A 19721-nucleotide genomic window follows, 5' to 3' on the forward strand; every position below is an offset into this window, starting at 1 on the left:
TTCACAATGATGAGCGACCTATTAAAGTTCTCGGGATCAGGTGTCCCATCAAAGAGTTCACACTGACGAGAAACCGTTCAGCTGCTCCGCCTGTGGGACTGGGTTCAGATGATCGTCTCCACTCACTTCACACCAGCAGCTTCACACTGGGGAGATTGCATTCACCTGCTCCCAGTGTGGAAAGGGATTCATTCACTCAGGCAACCTGCTGAGACACCAGCGGGTTCACACTGAGGAGAGGCCATTCACCTGCTCCCAGTGTGGAAAGGGATTCATTCACTCAGGCAACCTGCTGGGACACCAATAGATTCACACTGGAGAAAGGCCATTCACCTACTCCCAGTGTGGAAAGGGATTCATTCACTCAGGCAACCTGCTGAGACACCAGCGGGTTCACACTGGGGAGAGGCCATTCACCTGCCGAGAATGGTTCAAGCTGGCACTTGTACTCAGATTCCCCAGTACAGGCACCCTTCACTTTAAAAATTACATTTCATTCAGACATAAGAGAAACCATCACCGGTTCCCTCGCTGTCCGCCACCCCCCCCCCCCCCCCCCCCCCCCCCCGCCTCACCACACACACACACAAATACCCCGCAGGCCCAGAGGGACAGTGAGAGTCCAAAACATTGTTGTACAGTCTGATTGATATTTCATGTGAACCTTTTTCTGTTCCATAGAATCCCTTCAGTGCAGAACGAGGCCATTCAGCCCATCAAGTCTGCACTGACCCTCCAATACGGCACCCCACTCAGGACCACTCCTCTACCCTATCCCCAGAAACCCACCTAACCTTTGGACACTCAGAGGAAATCTTTTAAAATGGCCAATCCACCTCACCTGCACTAACCTCAGTCTTTGGACTGTGGGAGGAAACCGGGGCACCCGGAAGGAACCCACGCAGACACAGGGAGGAAGTGCAAACTCTACACAGTCACCCAAGGGCGGAATCTAAACCCCCTCCCTCTGATCTCCAGTCAGCATCTGTTCGAATGAAAACAGCCCCAGTTTCTCTAATCCCTCCTGGTAACAAAAGCCTCTCTTCCCTGGGATCATCTCAGTGAATCTCTTCTACACCCTCTCCATGGCCTTGACATCCTTCCTGGTGTAAGATCCCCCAAAACCTGATCTAATATTCCAACTGCAGCCGAACCAATGATTTGTACAGATTTACATGACCTCTGTCCTTTTGTACTCCACACCCAGAATTATAAAACCTTGGATCCCATGTGTATTTTAAACTCTTTATCAACTTGTCCTCTCATACTTCAACATTTGTGTTTCTGAACTACTTTTAGGGTTTTGGAGATATTAACATAACATGGCTGAAATACATTGACATCCAATGTCTGATATAATGTGTGTTATGGGAGAGAGAAGTTTAGTCTCTGTTAGAAACTCAAGCAGGAGCTTCACTGCAGACAGGTCACCGTGGAAACGCTGATAAGACATTCCATTCCACAGAATCCACTCATTGGAAACTCGAATTGGATTGGGGAGAGGACAGAGTTTGTCTGTTATTAACCTCAACATAAACTTAAACCAGAGTGAATAATGGAACAGATTAAATTCTAATGTGTAATATTTATAGCTACAGTAATGGAATTATCAGAAATAATAGAATTAACAGGCGGGGTAGTTTAGGGAAAATGAGGAAATTACTGCAGAAACGTAACTGCTGGGAACCAAGAATGTGTCCTTGTAAATCACAGATTAGAGAAATTCCTGCTGTCTTTTCCTGCATGAACTGTGTTCTGTACTGGCCACCAAATTTCAGGAAAGATACATTGCACTTGGTAACAGTCCTGTACAGATTGACCATGATGAAGTGAGGCTGCTGAACTGAGTGAATCTCTTCCCCCACACATGGAGAACATTAACGGTCGGTCGCTCCTCCGTGTGAACATGTCGATGAATCTCCAAGTCTGATTAAATCTATTCCACAATCCCCAGATTTCCAAGGTTTCTTCCAGCGTGACTACATATCGTTTGAAAGGTCAGACCATTGGCTAAAACATCATCCACATTCCGAACACGGGAACTGTTTCTCCCACATTGAACAGGGTCTTTGAACAAAGAACAATACAGCACAGGAACAGGCCCTTCAGCCCTCCAAGCCTGTACCGGTCATGATACCAACCTTTGCCAAAACCTTCAGCACTTCCTTGTACCGTATCCCTATACCAATCTTATCCATGTGTTTGTAAAGATGCCTTTTAAACGCCGTTCATGTATCTGCTTCCATAACCTCTCCTGGCAATGCGTTCAGCATTGTTTCTCCAGAGTTATTAAAGCTTCGATTGTCTCACATGAAAGAAACACAGGTTCAGGTGCTGATGGAGATCCTAGTGCATCCTCAGCCACCAACAGTAATTCTATATAAAATCGAGGACTTGAAATATGTGAAGATGTGATCGATAAGGTTGCAGATGGAAAATCATTGGTGTGGCAACAAGCGAGCACAAAAGCCTTAGATTACGGGATAATACAGATGGGCTAGTCGTGTGCAGAACAGTGCAGACATGATGTGCCGAGTGACTTCCACCTGTACTGGATCATTCTAGAAAACACTGAACATTCAGTATCACGAGCAAAAGAGAAGATGGAGGATTTACTGATTCTGCGATGGAACTCAGCAAGAGTTTGCGTCTTCTGGGGAAGAGAGAGGAAGGACCAATTGGGGTTTGAATTGTTCCACGGGAGAGCAGCATTCAATCATTTTGACATCGATAATCATTTGCGAGAGTATTTTGATCCCTCGGTAATCAAGTTATTTTGTATTTACTGTTTACAGTTTCAATGGTGCGGGTATTACCCGTCATTCCATGCGGCTGTGAATGTGCCCTATTCACTCCACAGGAGCCCAGTGCGCAGACGCAATACTGGGCTGTATCTGGAGCATGCGCAGTGTCACTTTGCTGGGAGGTCTGCGAGTGCGAGGGCGGCTGTTTGGGGCGGAGAGAGTCGGTGAGGCGGAGGGAGGACTGGAGCCGGGAGTCGGGGTGGGGAGGGAGTGAAGGCTTCATAAACACCCCTGCTGCTCACAGGGCCGGTTTAAGACCCTGCAAATCCCGAGTTTGCAGCTGCGGAGCTTTTATCCGGTATCAGGCCCAGTTCCACGGCCGCCATCTTTGTTTAGCGGCGCGGCTGAGGGACCATCTTGATGACGTAACAGAGGCGGTGCTTCCGGATCCCGGTGACCAGGAGAGAAAACCATTGCCTCGATGATTGACAGGCCCCTCCAGAGGGAAGGTGCTGCAGCCATTTGTGGCAATCCGAAGAACAGAAGAATAATAACATCAGAATTAGCAGCAGGGAATGGCCATTCGGCCTATTAGCCCTGCTCTGCCATTTAATAAAGGCGTGGCTGATCCGAATGTGCCCTTAATTACATTTTCCTGCCTTCCCCCAGAAACCTTTGACTCCCCCGTAGATAAAAAAAAGACTAAATTAGCTTTGAGTATATTCAGTGACCCAGTGCCACTACTCTCTGGGAAAGAGAATTCCAAAAACTCAGTTTTGACAAAGTCATCCTGACTCAAAACGTTAGCTCCCCTTCCTCCCCACAGATACTGTCAGACCTGCTGAGAGTGTCCAGTATTTTCTTATTTTGTTTCACATTCCAGCATCTGCAGCAATTTGCTTTTCTCCACAGACTGATGACCCTCTGAGGGAAGACATTTCTCCTTATCTCAGTGTCAAATTGGAGAACTCTTATCTTTAAACTGTCCCCCTTAGTTCTTGAATCCCCATGTGGGAAAATATTCTTTCATCAAAATCCCTCAGAATCTTAGATGTTTCAAGAAGATCACCTCTCATTCTTCTGAACTGCATCGGGTACAGACTAAACAGGCTCAATCTTCCTCCATAAAACAAACACTCCCATCCCAGGAATCAGACTAGTGAAACTTCACTGAACTGCCTCCAAAGCAAGTAAAACCCGTATTAATAATTAATTCTGGGACATTAGCACTGCTATCTCACGCACCGAGGTACCAGGTTCGATCCCGGCTCTGGGTCACTGTGGAGTTTGCACATTCTCCCCGTGTTTGCGTGGGTTTCACCCCCACAAGCCAAAGATGTGCAGGGTAGGTAGATTGGCCAAACTAAATTGCCGCTTAATTGTAAAAAAATGAATTGGGTACTTAAAAGTTATCCTGGGACTGGCAACAAGGGAAGAGAACGTTTGGAACTTCTATCCTCTACTCGAAGAGTGATGGATTTTGGAAACTCCTTTTACCGGGGGTTAGAAGGGGAAGATTTATACCCAGCAAACCCAAACCAAGATAAATGTTTGTCTGATCTTAATTTCTAACCTTGACTAACATTTCTGACCATTGTAATGTCCTTTTACAGGTGCTTCCAAAGCTTCTGATATCTTTCCAGCCGAAGGTTGCAGCAGGAGATTGTAAACTTGAAAACACCAAAATTGTGACAGAGGTGAGGATTATTATTATTATTATTAATTATAAATTTAGACTACCCAATTATTTGTTTCCAATGAAGGGGAAATTTAGCATGGCCAATCCGAAGCTGGCTCTCCCAGTGCAGACTTTGGTGTTGTGAGGTTGTTGCTGTAGTGGAGTGTGGCTGCTGCTGTTGTTGCTCTCTCTGTGATGCTGCTGCTGAGTTTGCTGCCTGTTTCCAGTGCTGGTTGCTGCTGAGCTGCCTGGAGGAAGGAGAGGTGAGAGAAGGACAAAAACAAGGTGGGAGTAAAGCCCTTTGAACTGCTTGTTTGCTAGACCCCTCCCGGTTGACGGCCCGGCCCAGTCTTCCCAACTGATAACATCTGCCTTCAGCAAGGACAAAACCTTCCTTATTCGATCCGGTGTGCTTGATCCGGGGCAGGGGGATCGAGTGGACAGTGTGTTTGCTGAGCCCCCTCCCAGTCTGAAGACTCCACACACCAGCAGGGAGGAGGTGGATTCCATTGGGTGGTTGTTCCAGGGTGGGAGCACGGACTGTGTTTTTGCTGAGTCCTACTTGGGCCGAAGACCTCGCGAACCAGCGCCACTTACCTCCTTGTGAACCTGCTCTGGGCCTGGCGAAGTGTGTCATTTATAGCTTCAGGCAGCGGGCGACCGAGGGGGTCATCCGACCAGACTGTTTGCCCCTTTCGCAGCTGGGTGTCCCTAGAAAGGGAGCAGGCAGTGTCCATGGGCACCATCGAGGCCTTCCATGTGCGGTGGGCAGCGCAAGGGTTGGGGTGCTTTATCGACCCCTTTAAATACACTCTCATTAGATGTTTTTAAGTTTCTGCTGATCTTTGTTATGTTCGGGCAGTGACATTAACCGGAGCGGCCCTTTTTGCTTTGTCCCTAAGTTTGTTTCCTTTGTTCTATTTTTTTGGTGGACCTCAAGACTGGCCAATCCACCTACCCGCACATCTTTGGGTTGTGGGGTGGGACCCACGGAGACACGGGGAGAATGTGCAAACTCCACACGGCAGTGACCCGGGGCCGGGATCGAACCTGGGTCCTCAGCACCGTGAGGCAGCAGTGCTAATCACTGCCACTGTGCCACCCTTTGTCATGATGTCTCCATTCCTATTTTATCGCACACCTCCCAGTGACACTCATTGTAACCCAGAAACTTCAAAATATCATTGCTACCTTGCATTTATTTTGCCCTCCTATTATTGTCTCATGATAACAGTAACAGAGTAACGTACACCAGAATTGGAATAACAGGCAGGTTATTGTCTAATCGTGACAGAGATATGGGGCTGGCTCGGTAGTTAGCACTGTTGCCTCAAGCACCAGGTACCTTGGTTCGATTCCGACCTTGGGTCACTGTCTGTCTGGAGTTTGCACATTCTTCCCGTGGTTGCAAAGATTTCCTCCCACAATCCAAAGATGTGCAGATTAGGTGGATTGGCCATGATAAATTGTCTCTGGGTGGGGTGACGGGTTTATGGTGGGGGATGGGCCACGGTAGGATGATCGTTCAGAGGTCGGTGTAGATTTACTGGGCCGAATGGCCTCCTTCAGCACTGTAGGGATTCTATGATTCTACATTGGATCCAATGATGCGTTCACTGACACACTGCAGCCTCACTCTTATTGGAACAGACATTGTGTTTGTTACCCTCAAAGTGAGTGAATCCCCCCCCGGGTTGCTGCTGCTACCGGACTTATTCCTACCGTTCTACCAGGAAATCCAGGAATGGTTGCCACCTCCTGAAGAACCCCTGCACTGATCCCCTTAGGGCAAATTTCACCCCTTCCAATTTAATAAACCCCGCCATACCGTTGATCCAGGCCTCCACGCTTGGGGGTCTCGCATCCTTCCACTGAAGAAGAATCCTCCGCTGGGCTACTAGGGACGAAAAGGCCAGAATGCCGGCCTCTTTCGCCTCCTGCACTCCCGGCTCCTCTGCAACCCCAAATATTGCGAGCCCCCAGCCGGGTTTGACCCTGGATCCAACTACCCTTGACACTGTCCTTGCTACGCCCTTCCAAAATTCCCCCAGCGCTGGGCAAGCCCACAACATATGGGCATGGTTTGCTGGGCTCCCTGAGCACATAATACACCTGTCCTCGCTCCCAAAGAACCGGCTCATCCTTGTCCCGGTCATGTGAGCCCTATGCAGCACCTTAAACTGTATGAGGCTAAGCCTCGCACAAGAAGAGGAGGAGTTCACCCTTCCTAGGGTGTCCGCCCACGTCCCCTCCTCAATCTCCTCACCCAGCTCCTCCTCCCATTTACCCTTCAGCTCCTCCACCGAGGCCTCGTCTACCTCCTGCATCACTTGGTACACTTCCGAGATCCTCCCCTCCCCAACCCACACCCCCGAGAGCACCGTGTCCTGGACCCCACGCGGCGGCAACAGAGGGAACCCCGCCACCTGCCGCCTGACAAACGCCCTCACCTGCATGTACCTAAAGGAGTTCCCGGGGGGAGCCCAAACTTCCCTTCTAGCTCACCCAGGCTCGCAAACTTCCCGTCTACAAACAGGTCCCTCAACCTCCTCAGACCCGCCCTGTGCCAACTCAGGAACCCGCCATCAATTCTCCCCGGTACAAACCGGTGGTTCCCCTGTACCGGGGACCCCATCGAGGCTCCCACCTCCCCCTGTGCCGTCTCCATTGCCCCCAAAGTGTGAGGGTAGCCGCCATCACCGGGCTCGTGGTATACCTCGTTGGAGGGAGCGGCAGCTGCGCCGTTACCAGCGCCTCCAGGCTCGTGCCCACACAGGACGCCATCTCCATCCTCTTCCACGCTGCCCCTTCCTCGTCCATTACCCACTTACACACCATCGCTGCATTGGCAGCCCAATAATACCCACAGAGGTTGGGCAGCGCCAGCCCCCCCCTATCCCTGACCCGCTCCAAGAACACCCTCCTCATCCTCGGGGTCCCGTGTGCCCACACAAACCCCGTAATGCTCCTGTTAACCCGCCTGAAGAAGGCCTTCGGGATAAGGATGGGGAGGCACTAGAACAGGAACAGAAACCTTGGGAGCACCGTCATCTTGACTGATTGCACCCTACCTGCCAGAGACAGCGGCAACATGTCCCATCTCTTGAACTCCTCCTCCATCTGCTCCACCAGCCTTGTGAGGTTAAGCTTATGCAAGGCCCCTCCAGCTCCTGGCCACCTGGACCCCCAAGTACCTGAAGCTCCTCTCCACCCTTTTTAGTGGGAGCCTACCAATCCCCCCTCCTGGTCCCCCGGGTGTACCACAAACAGCTCGCTCTTCCCAAAGTTGAGCTTGTACCCCGAGAAATCCCCAAATTCTCGGAGAATCCTCATCACCTCCGGCATTCCCCCCACCGGGTCCACATACAGCAAAAGGTCATCTGCATAGAGCGACACTCGGTGCTCCTCCCCACCCTGCACTAACCCCCTCCAGTTCCTCAACTCCATCAGCGCCATGGCCAAGGGTTCAATTGCCAGCGCAAAAAGCAGGGGGGACAAGGGACATCCCTGCCTAGTCCCTCGGTATAACCGAAAATACTCCAACCTCCTCCTATTCGTGGCCACGCTCGCCATCAGGGCCTCGTATATCAGCCTCACCCATCTGACAAACCCCTCCCCAAACCCGAACCTTTCAGCACCTCCCACAAGTACACCCACTCAACCCTATCAAAGGCCTTCTCCACGTCCAACGCCACCACTATCTCCGCCTCCCCTTCCACCGCCGGCATCATTATAATATTCAAGAGCCTCCGTATGTTAGTGTTCAGCTGCCTCCCCTTCACGAACCCCGTTTGATCCTCGTGGATAACCTGGGGCACACAGTCCTTTATCCTCGTGGCCAAAATATTCGCCAACAGCTTGGCGTCCACATTTAAGAGTGAGATCGGCCTGTATGACCTACACTGCAGGGGATCCTTGTCCCGCTTGAGGATCAAGGAAATCAGCGCCCGAGACATCGTCGGAGGCAGAGCCCCCCCCCCCCTCCCCTGCCTCGTTGAAGGTCCGAACCAACAGGGAGCCCAACAGGTCTGCATAATTCTTGTAGAATTCGACCGGGAACCCATCCGGCCCCGGCGCCTTCCCCGACTGCATGCTCCCTATCTCTTTGACCAGCTCAACCAGCGCCCCCAGCCCCTCCACCCGTCCCTCCTCCACCCTCGGGAATTTCAGCCGGCCCAAAAAGCGCCCCATTATCCCCTCCTCCACTGGGGGTTCGGACCGATACAGTTCCTCATAAAAGTCCCTGAAGACCCCAATAATGTCTTCCCCCCTGCGCACCACATTTCCTCCCCTATCCTTAACTCCACCAATCTCCCTGGCCGCATCCCGCTTACGGAGCTGGTGCGCCAGCATCCTGCTCGCCTTCTCCCCATATTCATACACCGCACCCTGTGCCTTCCTCCACTGAGCTTCCGCCTTTCTGGTAGTTAGCAAGTCGAACTCAGCCTGGAGACTACGCTGCTCCCTCAGCAATCCCTCCTCCGGAGCCTCCGTATATCTCCTGTCCACCCTCACCATCTCTCCCACCAGTCTCTCCCTCTCTCTCTGCTCACTCCTGTTCCTGTGGGCCCGAATGGAGATCAGCTCCCCCCTAACCACCGCCTTCAGCGCCTCCCAGACCGTCCCCACTCGGACCTCCCCATTGTCATTGGCCTCCAGGTACGTCTCGCTACATCGTCGAACCCGCCCGCCCACCTCCTCGTCCGCCAGCAGCCCCACCTCCAAGCGCCAAAGCGGGCACTGGTCTCTCTCCTCCCCCAGCTCAAGGTCCACCCAGTGCGGGGCGTAGTCAGAAATGGCTATCGCCGAATATTCCGCATCTTCCACCCTCGCAATCAGCGCCCTACTCAGAACGAAAAAATCAATCCGGGTGTAAGCCTTATGCACAGGGGAGAAATATGAAAATTCCCTGGCCCTCGGCCTCGGAAACTTCCATGAATCCACCCCTCCCACCTGGTCCATAAACCCCCTCAACACCTTAGCCGCCGCTGGCTTCCTACCCGTCCTGTACCTGGATCGATCCAGTGGCGGATGCAGCACCGTGTTGAAATCCCCCCCCCCCCCATTATCAGGCCCCCCACCTCCATATCTGGAATCCGGCCCAACATGCGCCGCATGAAACCCGCATCGTCCCAATTCGGGGCGTATACATTGACCAGCACCACCCGCTCCCCCTGCAGCTTGCCACTCACCATCACATACCTCCCGCCACTGTCTGCCATCACATTTGACGCCTCGAACGACACCCTCTTCCCCACCAGGATCGCCACCCACTGATTTTTTCCATCCAGCCCCGAATGAAACACCTGGCCTACCCACCCCTTCCTCAATCGAACCTGATCCGCCACCTTCAGGTGCGTCTCCTGAAGCATGGCCACATCCGCCTTCAGCCCCTTCAGGTGCACAAACACGCGGGCCCATTTAACCGGCCCATTCAGTCCCCTCACATTCCAGGTGATCAGCCGGATCAGGGGACCACCTGCTCCCCTCCCCCGTCGACTAGCCATTACCCTTCCTCAGTCCGCCACGTGCCCGCGCCCCCAGCTGAGCCCGTTCCCCACGGTGACAGACCCCCATCCCGACCCCCTCTACATGCTCCAGCTCCTTCTCGGCCATTCCAGCAGCAACCCAGTACCCCCCCTCCCCCCACCCACTCTCCCCCCCCCCCCCTCCAAAGCCTCCCCACCCCCAAGCAAGGGCCCCCCATAGCTGCGTAACCCCTTCCATTGTACTTCCGTAAGTCAGCCGACAGCTGCTGACCCCGGCTGCTCCCGCCACCCCAATGACCCTCCCCAGTGCAACACACCCACTGCGCCCCCCCCCCCCCCCACCCCCAGTGCCGGCCCCACCCACTGCTCCTCCAGTGCGGGAGAGAAGCCTGTGCTTCCATCCCGAGACCCGCCCCTCCGACACAACACGCGGGAAAAGACGGGCACATGACCCAACAGGACCGCGGACCCCACCCAAACTCTCAACCAGTGAAAAACAAAAACAGACGTGACAAAACGCCCAAGTAAACAGATAACAGTCCCAAAAAAGCGAAAAAGCAGAACAGCAAAAAGCCATCATCAAATAGAACAGATAAAAGCGAAAGGATACCAAGGAGGACAAAGCCTCCGGGCCGTGTACACCGTTCCCCAGTCCTCAGTTCAAGTCCAGCTTCTCTGCCTGGACGAAAGCCCAGGCCTCCACTGGAGAGTCAAAGTAGAGCTGGCGGTCTTTATAAGTGACCCACAGGCGTGCCGGCTGTAACAGGCCAAACTTGACCCCCTTCTTGTGGACCACTGCCTTCGTCCGATTAAAACCAGCCCTTCTCTTTGCCACCTCCGCACTCCAGTCCTGGTAGATCCTGATCACCGCATTCTCCCACTTACTACTCCTCTCCTTCGCCCACCTCAGCACACACTCGCGGTCGACGAAGCGGTGAAAACGGACCAGCACCGCCCGAGGCGACTCATTTGGCCTGGGTTTCCTCAGCAGCACCCGATGGGCATCCTCCAGCTCGAAGGGTCCCTGGAACGACCTCGCACCCATTAGCGTGTTCAGCATCATAGCCACATAGGCCCCCAGATCCGAACCTTCCAGCCCCTCTGGGAGGCCCAGAATCCGCAGGTTCTTCCGACGGGCCCGGTTCTCCATCTCCTCCAGCCTCGCTGGCCACTTCTTATGGAGCGCCTCGTGCGACCCCACCTTCACTGCCAGGCCCAGAAGTTCATCCTCGCTCTCCGAGGCCTCTTGCCGAAGCTCTCGGATTTCCGCACCCTGAGCCGTCTGGGTCGCCATGAGCTTGTCCAGGGAGGACTTAAGCGGTTCATAGATCATCGAATTTACAGTGCGGAAGGAGGCCATTCGGCCCATCGAGTCTGCACCGGCTCTTGGAAAGAGCACCGTACCCAAGGTTAACACCTCCACCCTGTCCCCATAAGCCAGTAACCCCACACAACACTAAGGGCAATTTATCATGGCCAATCCACCTAACCTGCACATCTTTGGACTGTGGGAGGAAACCGGAGCACCCGGAGGAAACCCACGCAGACACGGGGAGGATGTGCAGACTCCACACAGACAGTGACCCAAGCCGGAATCGAATCTGGGACCCTGGAGCTGTGAAGCAATTGTGCTATCCACAATGCTGCCGTGCTGGTTCCAGAATCTCTGCCTTCAGCTCGTTAAAGCAGCGCTGAAGCAGCTCCTGCTGCTCCCGCGCTCCACTGCTGCCACGCTGCTGATTCCCCGCCCGCCGCCATCTTGCCTCTCCTGCCTCGCACCTTTCTCTGCTCCAAAACCGATTTTTTGATCGCTCTGCTCCTGGTCCAGGCCATCCACCGGCGGAGAATCTTAGAGGAAGTGTTCCCACACGGGAAAAAGTCCAAATAGTACCGCTGCGGGCCCTTAAAAGTGTCCAAAAGACCGAGAATAGCGGGAGCTACCGAACGTGCGGCTTTGCTCCACATCACCGCAACCGGAAGTCCCTCACATCAATTTCTGACACCACTGTTTGAGTTACCAGCACCTGGAGATTATCGACCTTTGTGTGTAAGCATTGAGTTCCAGATCATTATCACTCACTGTATAAAATGTCTATCCCCTATCTCCCCTGTAGATCTTGTTCACAATCTTAAATCTGTGTCCCGTAATCCTTTTACAATCTACTGATGGGAACAGTTTTTAAAAATCTGTTGCTGGGTTTGCCGTTGTTGTTTCTGGTGCCTGGGTCGATGCCGGGTGGTCCGTCTGGTTTCATTCCTTTTTCATGTTTTTGTTGTGGTTGAATCAGCTTGGACCAGTCCATTTAGGGTCCAGAACACAATTGAAGTCTCCTCCAAGAACCAATTGATCTGTATCCAGGTCTGGGATGGAGTCGAACAATCTTTTTACAAAGTTTCTATGAGATTCCCTCATTTAAAAAAAAGATAGAGAAGCAGAATTAGGCCATTCAACCCATCGAGTGTTTGAGTTTGCTCTGCCATTCGACCATGGCTGATATGTTTCTCATCCCCATTCACCTTGTATTGTAGCTCTCTTGAAATGAATGCGAACATTGCATTTGTCTTTCTAACTGTCAACTTTCCTTTATTTGTTCTTGGGATGTGGGTGTTACCTTGGCCCAATGTTACTAATTGTAATTAGTTCGCAAAGCATAATTTATATCAAAAATATCCATTTCAGTGGCGGGTTTATTACCCAACATGCGTAGCAGCTGGGAATGTGCTCTATCCACATGACAGAAGCTCCTCGCACATGTGCCGTTCGGGCTGTGCCTGGAACATGCGCCGTTGGGGCTGTGACTGGAGCATGCACCGTTCAGGTTGTCGCTGACGGTGCGAGGAGCGGGAAAGAAACAATCGATCGGCTTTCAGGATTGAGCCGGTGGGTGGCCGGGGAGCAATAGAAGCTGCGGAGTGAGCCGGGAGGCTTCATAAATACCCCATGGAGGCTTCAACTCCCGAGGAAAATATTAACGGCCCCGTCTAAAACAGCACCAAATAGAGTGAGAGCTGAGCGGTGACAGGCCCGGGTTACCGGCTGCCATCTTTACAGAGGACACTGCGCCGTGGGGAAGGGGCTGGTTTAGCACAGTGGGCTCAGACAGCTGGCTTGTAATGCAGAACAAGACCAGCAGCGCGCATTCAATTCCCGTTCCAGCCTCCCCGAACAGGCACTAGAATGTGCCGACTAGGGGCTTTTCACAGTAACTTCATTGAAGCCTACTTCTGACAATACGTGATTATTATTATTATGCACTGCGAGCCTGGACCGGATGCCAACTCTCCCGGACTGACTGACTGGAGACTCCAGGATTTTATTTTATTCATTTGTGGGAGTCACTGACTGGGCCAACATTTATTGCCCATCCCTAATTTCCCTCAAACTAAGTGGCTGGCTCGGCCATCTCGGAGGGCATTTAAAGAGTCAACCACATTGCTGTGGTTTGGAATCCTGTCGGCCAGACCAGGTAAGGACGGCAGATTTTTTTTGTTCATTCACGGGATGTGGGTGTCGCTGGCTGGGCCAGCATTCACTGCCCAGCCCTTAATTGCCCTTGAACTGAGTGCATTTCAGGGCATTTTAAGGATCAACCAGCTGACTGGAATCACATGTGTAGGCCAGACCAGGTAAGGATAGAGAAGGACATGAGTAAATCAGATGGGTCTTTATAACAATCGACAATTGGCTGAGCAAGCCAGTCAGTTTAAGGGAAATTAGGGATGGGCAATAAATGTTGGTCCAGCCAGTGACCCCCACATATCAATAAAATAAAACCCTGGAGTGTCCAGTCAGTCAATCCGGGAGAGTTGGCATCCGGTCCAGGCTCGCAGCGCATGCCATCACGGTCATCAGTAGACTTCCAATGAATTAAAATGTTACCTTCTGCCTTGGTGAGATTCATGCCGGGGTCTCTGGAAAATCATTACAACAGTAAAAAAGATTTTGGGGTCTCTGAAAAAAATAGTTGGCCCCTCGAGTCTCCTCCTTACATACAAACTATGAGTCGGCCTCTCGAGCCTGCTCCTTACACAATTCTACATTCCTGCTGGCCCCGATAACCTTTCACCCCCTTGCTTATCAATAATCTATCCACCTCTGCCTTAAAAATATTCAAAGACAGGGTAGCACGGTGGTGCAGTGGTTAGCACGGCTGCCTCACGGCGCCGAAGTCCAAGGTTCGATCAAGGCTCTGGGTCTCTGTCTGTGTGGAGTTTGCACATTCTCCCCGTGTTTGCGTGGGTTTCGCCCTCACAACCCAAAGATGTGCAGGGTAGGTGGGTTGGTCACGCTAAATTGCCCCTTAATTGGAAAAAATGAATTGGGCACTCTAAATTTATTTTTAAAAGAATATTCAGTCTCTGCTTCCACTGCATTTTAAGGGCGGAAGTTCCAAAATCAGAGAATCTCTGCAAAAGGAGCCCATTCAGCCCATCAAGTCTGCAACAACCCTCCAAAGAGCACCCCGGCCCACACCATCCCACCCACTCCGTTCTCATAACCCCACCCAACCTGCACATCCTTGGAGACAAAGAGGCAATTTAGCATGGCCAATCCACTGAGTTTGCACATCTTTGAACTGTGTGAGGAATCCGGAGCACCCGGAGGAAACCCACACAGACACAGGGAGAACGTGCAAACTCCACACAGTCACCCAGGGTCAGAATTGAACCTGGGTCCCTGGTGCTGCGAAGAGAACAGTGCTAACCACTATGCCACCCCCTGTCTTGCAACCCTCAAGAGAAAAATAATCCTTATCTCCATCTGAAATGGGTGACCCCTTATTTTGCAACAGTGACCCCCATGTTCCAGATTCTCTCACAAGAGGAAACATCCTCTCCACATCCACCCTGTCAAGACCCCTCAGCATCTTTGGATTTGTGGGGGTGAGACCCACGCAAACACAGGGAGAATGTGCAAACTCCACACAGACAAGTGACCCGGGGCCGGGGTGGAACCCGGGTCCTCGGCGACATGAGGCAGCAGTGCTAACCACTGCGCTGCCCACTTTTTATCAGTTTCTATGAGATCCCCCCCCTCATTCTTCTGAACTCCAGCGAATACAATCCTAACCAATGCAACCTAATCTGCACATCTTTGAACTGTGGGAGGAAATCAGAGCACCCGGAGGAAACCCACACAGACACAGGGAGAAAGTGCAAACTCCACACAGTCAGGGTGAGAATTGAACCCGGGTCCCTGGTGCTGTGAGGCAGCAGTGCTAAACACTGCCACCCCCTGTCTTGCAACCCTCAAGAAATGGGTGACCCATCACTTTCCAACAGTGACCCCCTTGTTCCAGATTCTCCCACAAGAGGAAACATCCTCTCCACATCCACCCTGTCAAGACCCCTCAGGATCTTCTATCGTTCAATCCAGGTTTTAGCCAAAATGTCAAGTCTGTGTCCCGACCGCTTGTACGATCAGTGAATGGAAACAGTTTCTTTGTCCACCTGATGGAAATCTGGCATAATCCTGTGTCCCTGAATCAAATCTCCCCTCAACCTCCTTTGCTGGAACCATTCTGGTAAATCTCCTCTGCACCTTCTCAGGAACCTTCACATCCTTCCTGAACATGAACACGCTCGAACATAGTCAAATCAGTTTCTTCCCCGCGTTACCAGACTCCTAAACGACCCTCTTATGAACTGTCCTGATTAACACTACACCCTTGCATGCTTCATCCGATGACGGTGTTGATGCACTTACATTGTGGACCTTGTGTTGCCCTATTATGTATTTTATTTTCACGTGCTTAATGATCTGTAGAGCTGCTTGCAGAAAAATACTTTTCACTGGTTTCACAGGACGGTGCAACATCGTGGGCCGAAGGGCCTGTACTGCGCTGTTATGTTCTATGTTCTTGGTACACGTTACAATATACAAATCCAATCCAATGAAGAGTGGTGACCAGAGCTTTATAAAGATTCATAGAATAGAATTAGAACCATAGAATTCCTACAGTGCAGAAGGAAGCCATTCGGCCCATCGAGTCTGCACTGATCCTCTGAAAGGGCACCCTGTCGAGGCCCAGAGCTCTACCCTCTCCCTGTAACCCCTTAACACCTGCACATCCCTGGACACTAAGGGGCAATTTATCAAGGCCAATCCACCTAACATTCCCTTCTTTAGACTGTGGGAGGAAACCTGAGCACCAGGTGGAAACCCACGCAGACACGGGAGAAAGTGCAAACTCCACACAGACAGTCACCAAGGCCGGAATTGAACCTGTGTCCCTGGCACTGTGAGGTAGCAGTGCTAATCACTGTGCCACCAGAAGCCTCGCTTCCCTGTTTCGGTGTCAATATTACTATTTATGAAGCTCAAGATTGAATTTGTTTTGCCAGCTACTCTTAATATGACCTGTAGATGTACAGAATTCCTTTTCACCTCTTTCTCTCTCCTCCCAAAGACGTCAATTGGGTTTTGTAACAATCCAGCCGTTTTCATGGTCACTTTTCCCAGAGCCGGCCCCACAAATGACCAGATTCATTCAGCTCAATTTCACAACCTGCCTTTGTGTTTTGTGGGTTCTCTCTCACGCCCTATTTTCTGTTTTAAATCAGTTTCACAGGGTGTTCGAAGGGGAGGCTTCAAAATCCAGAAACTCAAACCAAACATCACATCAGGATCTGACAGAGTCCTCAGTTTATCATATCCTGAATATCATGGGATTTTGAACATGGAAGGAAAAAGCATCGTTCACAGTGGGGAGAAACCGTACACGTGTTGTGTGTGTGGACGAGGATTCGCTCGATCATCAGGCCTCACAAGCCACAAATGCAGTCACACCGAGGAGAAACCGTGGAAATGTGCGGACTGTGGGAAAGGATTCCCTTCCCCATCCAAACTGGAAATTCATCGACGCAGTCACACTGGGGAGAGGCCATTCACCTGCTCCAAGTGTGGGAAGGGATTCACTGAGTCATCCGCCCTGCGGAAACACCAACCTGCTCACACTGGAGAGAGACCATTCACCTGCTCCAAGTGTGGGAAGGGATTCACTCAGTTATCCAACCTGCGGAATCATCAACGCGTTCACACTGGAGAGAGACCGTTCACCTGCTCCAAGTGTGGGAAGGGATTCACTATGTCATCCAACCTGCGGAATCATCAACGAGTTCACACTGGAGAGAGACCGTTCACCTGCTCCAAGTGTGGGAAGGGATTTCGATTTTCAGCCAACCTGCAGAGACACCAACGAGTTCACATTGGGAAGAGGCCATTGAGCTGCTCCAAGTGTGGGAAGGGATTCAGTGATTCATCCACCCTGCAGAAACATCAGCGAGTTCACACTGGAGAGAGACCATTCACCTGCTCCAAATGTGGGAAGGGATTCAGTCAGTCATCCAACCTGCTGATTCACCAGCGAGTTCACACTGATGAGAGACCATTTCAATGTCCAGATTGCAGGAAGTGCTATAAAGGCTCTGGGGAATTGATGCGCCATCAACGTGTTCACACTGACGAGAGACCGTTTAGGTGCTCTGACTGTGGGACTGGGTTCAGACAATCATCTCAGCTCACTGAACATCAGCGAATTCACACTGGGGAGAGGCTATTCGTCTGTGCCAAGTGTGGGAAGGGATTCACTCAGTCATCCAACCTGCAGAAGCACCAGCGAATTCACACTGGGGTGAGGCCATTTGCCTGCACCCAGTGTGGGAAGAGATTCACTCAGTCATCTGCCCTGCTGAGTCACCAGCGAATACACACTGGGGAGAGACCATTCACCTGCTCCAAATGTGGGAAGGGATTCGCTCAGTCATCCAACATGCTGACACACCAACGAGGCCATAAGTAACTACAGTGTTTGGATTTTGCTCTTCCTCACATTCAGGCCTGAACCATGTTCATTTGGGTCTCTTTCTGCTGATAACAAACTCCAACCCATGTACAGGGGCTAATATTCTGGCTAAAAGTCAAATAAATTAGATTTGGGTGAAATACGCAGTGTGTTGAAACTTTTTAATATCTCTGACACAAGTTAGTTCCTTTTGAAGTTCTCTCACTCTCCCCTGTCTCTTCCATTCTCACCTCCAACAAGAAGTGTGAGGAGTTTGTGGAGTTTCTTTGTGACTGAGATTGAGTCAATCCGATCAGCTGCCTCTGCTGCTTCCCTCCCTTCCACATGCCCACTGGACCAAACTGTCTCTAAATTTCATCCTTTCCCGAGCCCTGAATCCACATCTTTCTCTAGTTTCTCTCCCATCTCCCCTCATGCCCTCTGAGCTCACTTTATCCATGAGACCCAGCTCCTGCTCCATCGACCCTATTCCCACTGAGCTACTGATCAGCCAACTATCCTGTGTCCATGGATATTGTCAACATTTCTCTCTCTTCAGGTACTTTGTTATGGGCCAGAGTTTACCTGAGATCACCTGACCTATAACTGTTTATTGATTTTGGTTACAAGAGCTTGCCTCTCAGGTGTTATTCAACAGAGTCCTGAGGCGTTTTTAATCAAGAAAACATGCTTAATTCTAGGAATTTAGTTAACATTTGTATAAACACACACAGTAAGAATTATTATCAACCTACAAACAAAGACCCCACACAGCTACAGTAATCTATGTATAACTCTTAATGAATTCCCCTTAACTGTTCCAATTCAATAACGTACAATCCCATAAACCAAAAATCCCATTGTACAAAATCAGCAGGTAACTATAATCATTGGGTTTCTTCCTTGGAATAACTCTTTAAAATTGAAAATAGAGAGACAGGCCAAAATACTTCTCAGTCTGAGTCTACAGCAGCCAAATGTGAAAAGGAAAGTAAAAACTCAGAGACACAAACCAGCTCCAAAATCCAAAGCAAAAGTCAAACCCAGACCCACAGCCTAGCTCCACCCATACAATGACATCACTGAAGCCATGTAATAAGACAAAAACATTTCTTAAAGGGACACTCACATGAGAACTGTCCCTCTGTCCTTCAAATCTGCCATCATCACCCCCTCCTCAATAAAACAAACCCTTGACCCTGCCATCCTTACAAATTATGGCCCACCCTCACCTCTCCAAACACTTTGAACATATTGTCACCTCCCAAATCCTTGCCCATCTTTCCCAGAACTCCCATGTTTGAATCTTTTCAATCGGGTCTCTGCCCTGTCACAGTGAAATACAAGAGACAAACAGAATCTCACCCGGAGAGAAAGACAGACAATCCGGGAGCTTGGATCCAACAGGGATATGTTCATAAGACCGGAAGACAAGGGTAGCAGCACAGTCATTCTTGAGAGACAACAATACCTGCTGGAGACAGAGAACTAAACAACACGAATCACAATAAGGTATCTCGACCCATGTACCCGAGACAGGAAGAAGAACTCAGACTCCAGACACATTATCCAAAAACAGATGGAATATCTGAGGGGACAACAGGCCGAATCCAGGAGGTTCTACCTGCTCCCTAAAATACCCAAACACCCTAACACATAAAGATTATTGTTATTGTCACTAATCGGCTTACATTAACTCTGCAATGAAGTTACTGTGAAACGCCCCTGGTCGCCACACTCTGATGCCTGTTTGGGTACACAGGGAGAATTCTGACTGTCCAATTCACCGAAAAAGTACGTCTTTCAGGACTTGTGGGAGGAAACCGGAGCACCTGGAGGAAACCCACGCAGCCAAGGGGAGAACTTGCAGAATCCGCACAGACAGTGACCCAGCGGGATTTGAACTCGGGACCCTGGCACTGTGAAGTAACAGTGCTAACCACTGTGCTACCATCACGGAGGTACTACCAGACAGACCGATTGGATCAGACTGTGAGAGAGAAAATCAGACAGAATCATAGAATTT

The 19721-nt window shown here is 50.9% G+C and overlaps 1 protein-coding gene across 1 annotated transcript; it reads left to right on the forward strand.

Moving 5' to 3' along the window:
- The first annotated feature begins 2603 nt into the window (after positions 1–2603).
- LOC119960834 (gastrula zinc finger protein XlCGF57.1-like) lies at positions 2604–17856 on the forward strand. The gene is made up of 3 exons (XM_038788420.1): positions 2604–2762; positions 4358–4441; positions 16625–17856. Exons 1-3 carry the CDS (start codon positions 2604–2606, stop codon positions 17711–17713), a joined length of 1332 nt encoding a protein of 443 aa, XP_038644348.1. The 3' UTR covers positions 17714–17856.
- The last annotated feature ends 1865 nt before the right edge of the window (positions 17857–19721 follow it).

The sequence above is a fragment of the Scyliorhinus canicula genome, unplaced genomic scaffold, assembly GCF_902713615.1.
Source record: "Scyliorhinus canicula unplaced genomic scaffold, sScyCan1.1, whole genome shotgun sequence".
NCBI lineage: Eukaryota > Metazoa > Chordata > Chondrichthyes > Carcharhiniformes > Scyliorhinidae > Scyliorhinus > Scyliorhinus canicula.

Excerpts from the sequence above, each read along its gene's own strand:
- LOC119960834 (XM_038788420.1), top strand. The coding sequence starts at position 2,604 with ATGGAGGATTTACTGATTCTGCGATGGAACTCAGCAAGAGTTTGCGTC. Across the intron at positions 2,763-4,357 it reads GAGAGTATTTTGATCCCTCG|GTGCTTCCAAAGCTTCTGAT; the intron begins GTAATCAAGTTA and ends GTCCTTTTACAG. Across the intron at positions 4,442-16,624 it reads ACACCAAAATTGTGACAGAG|AAACCGTACACGTGTTGTGT; the intron begins GTGAGGATTATT and ends CACAGTGGGGAG.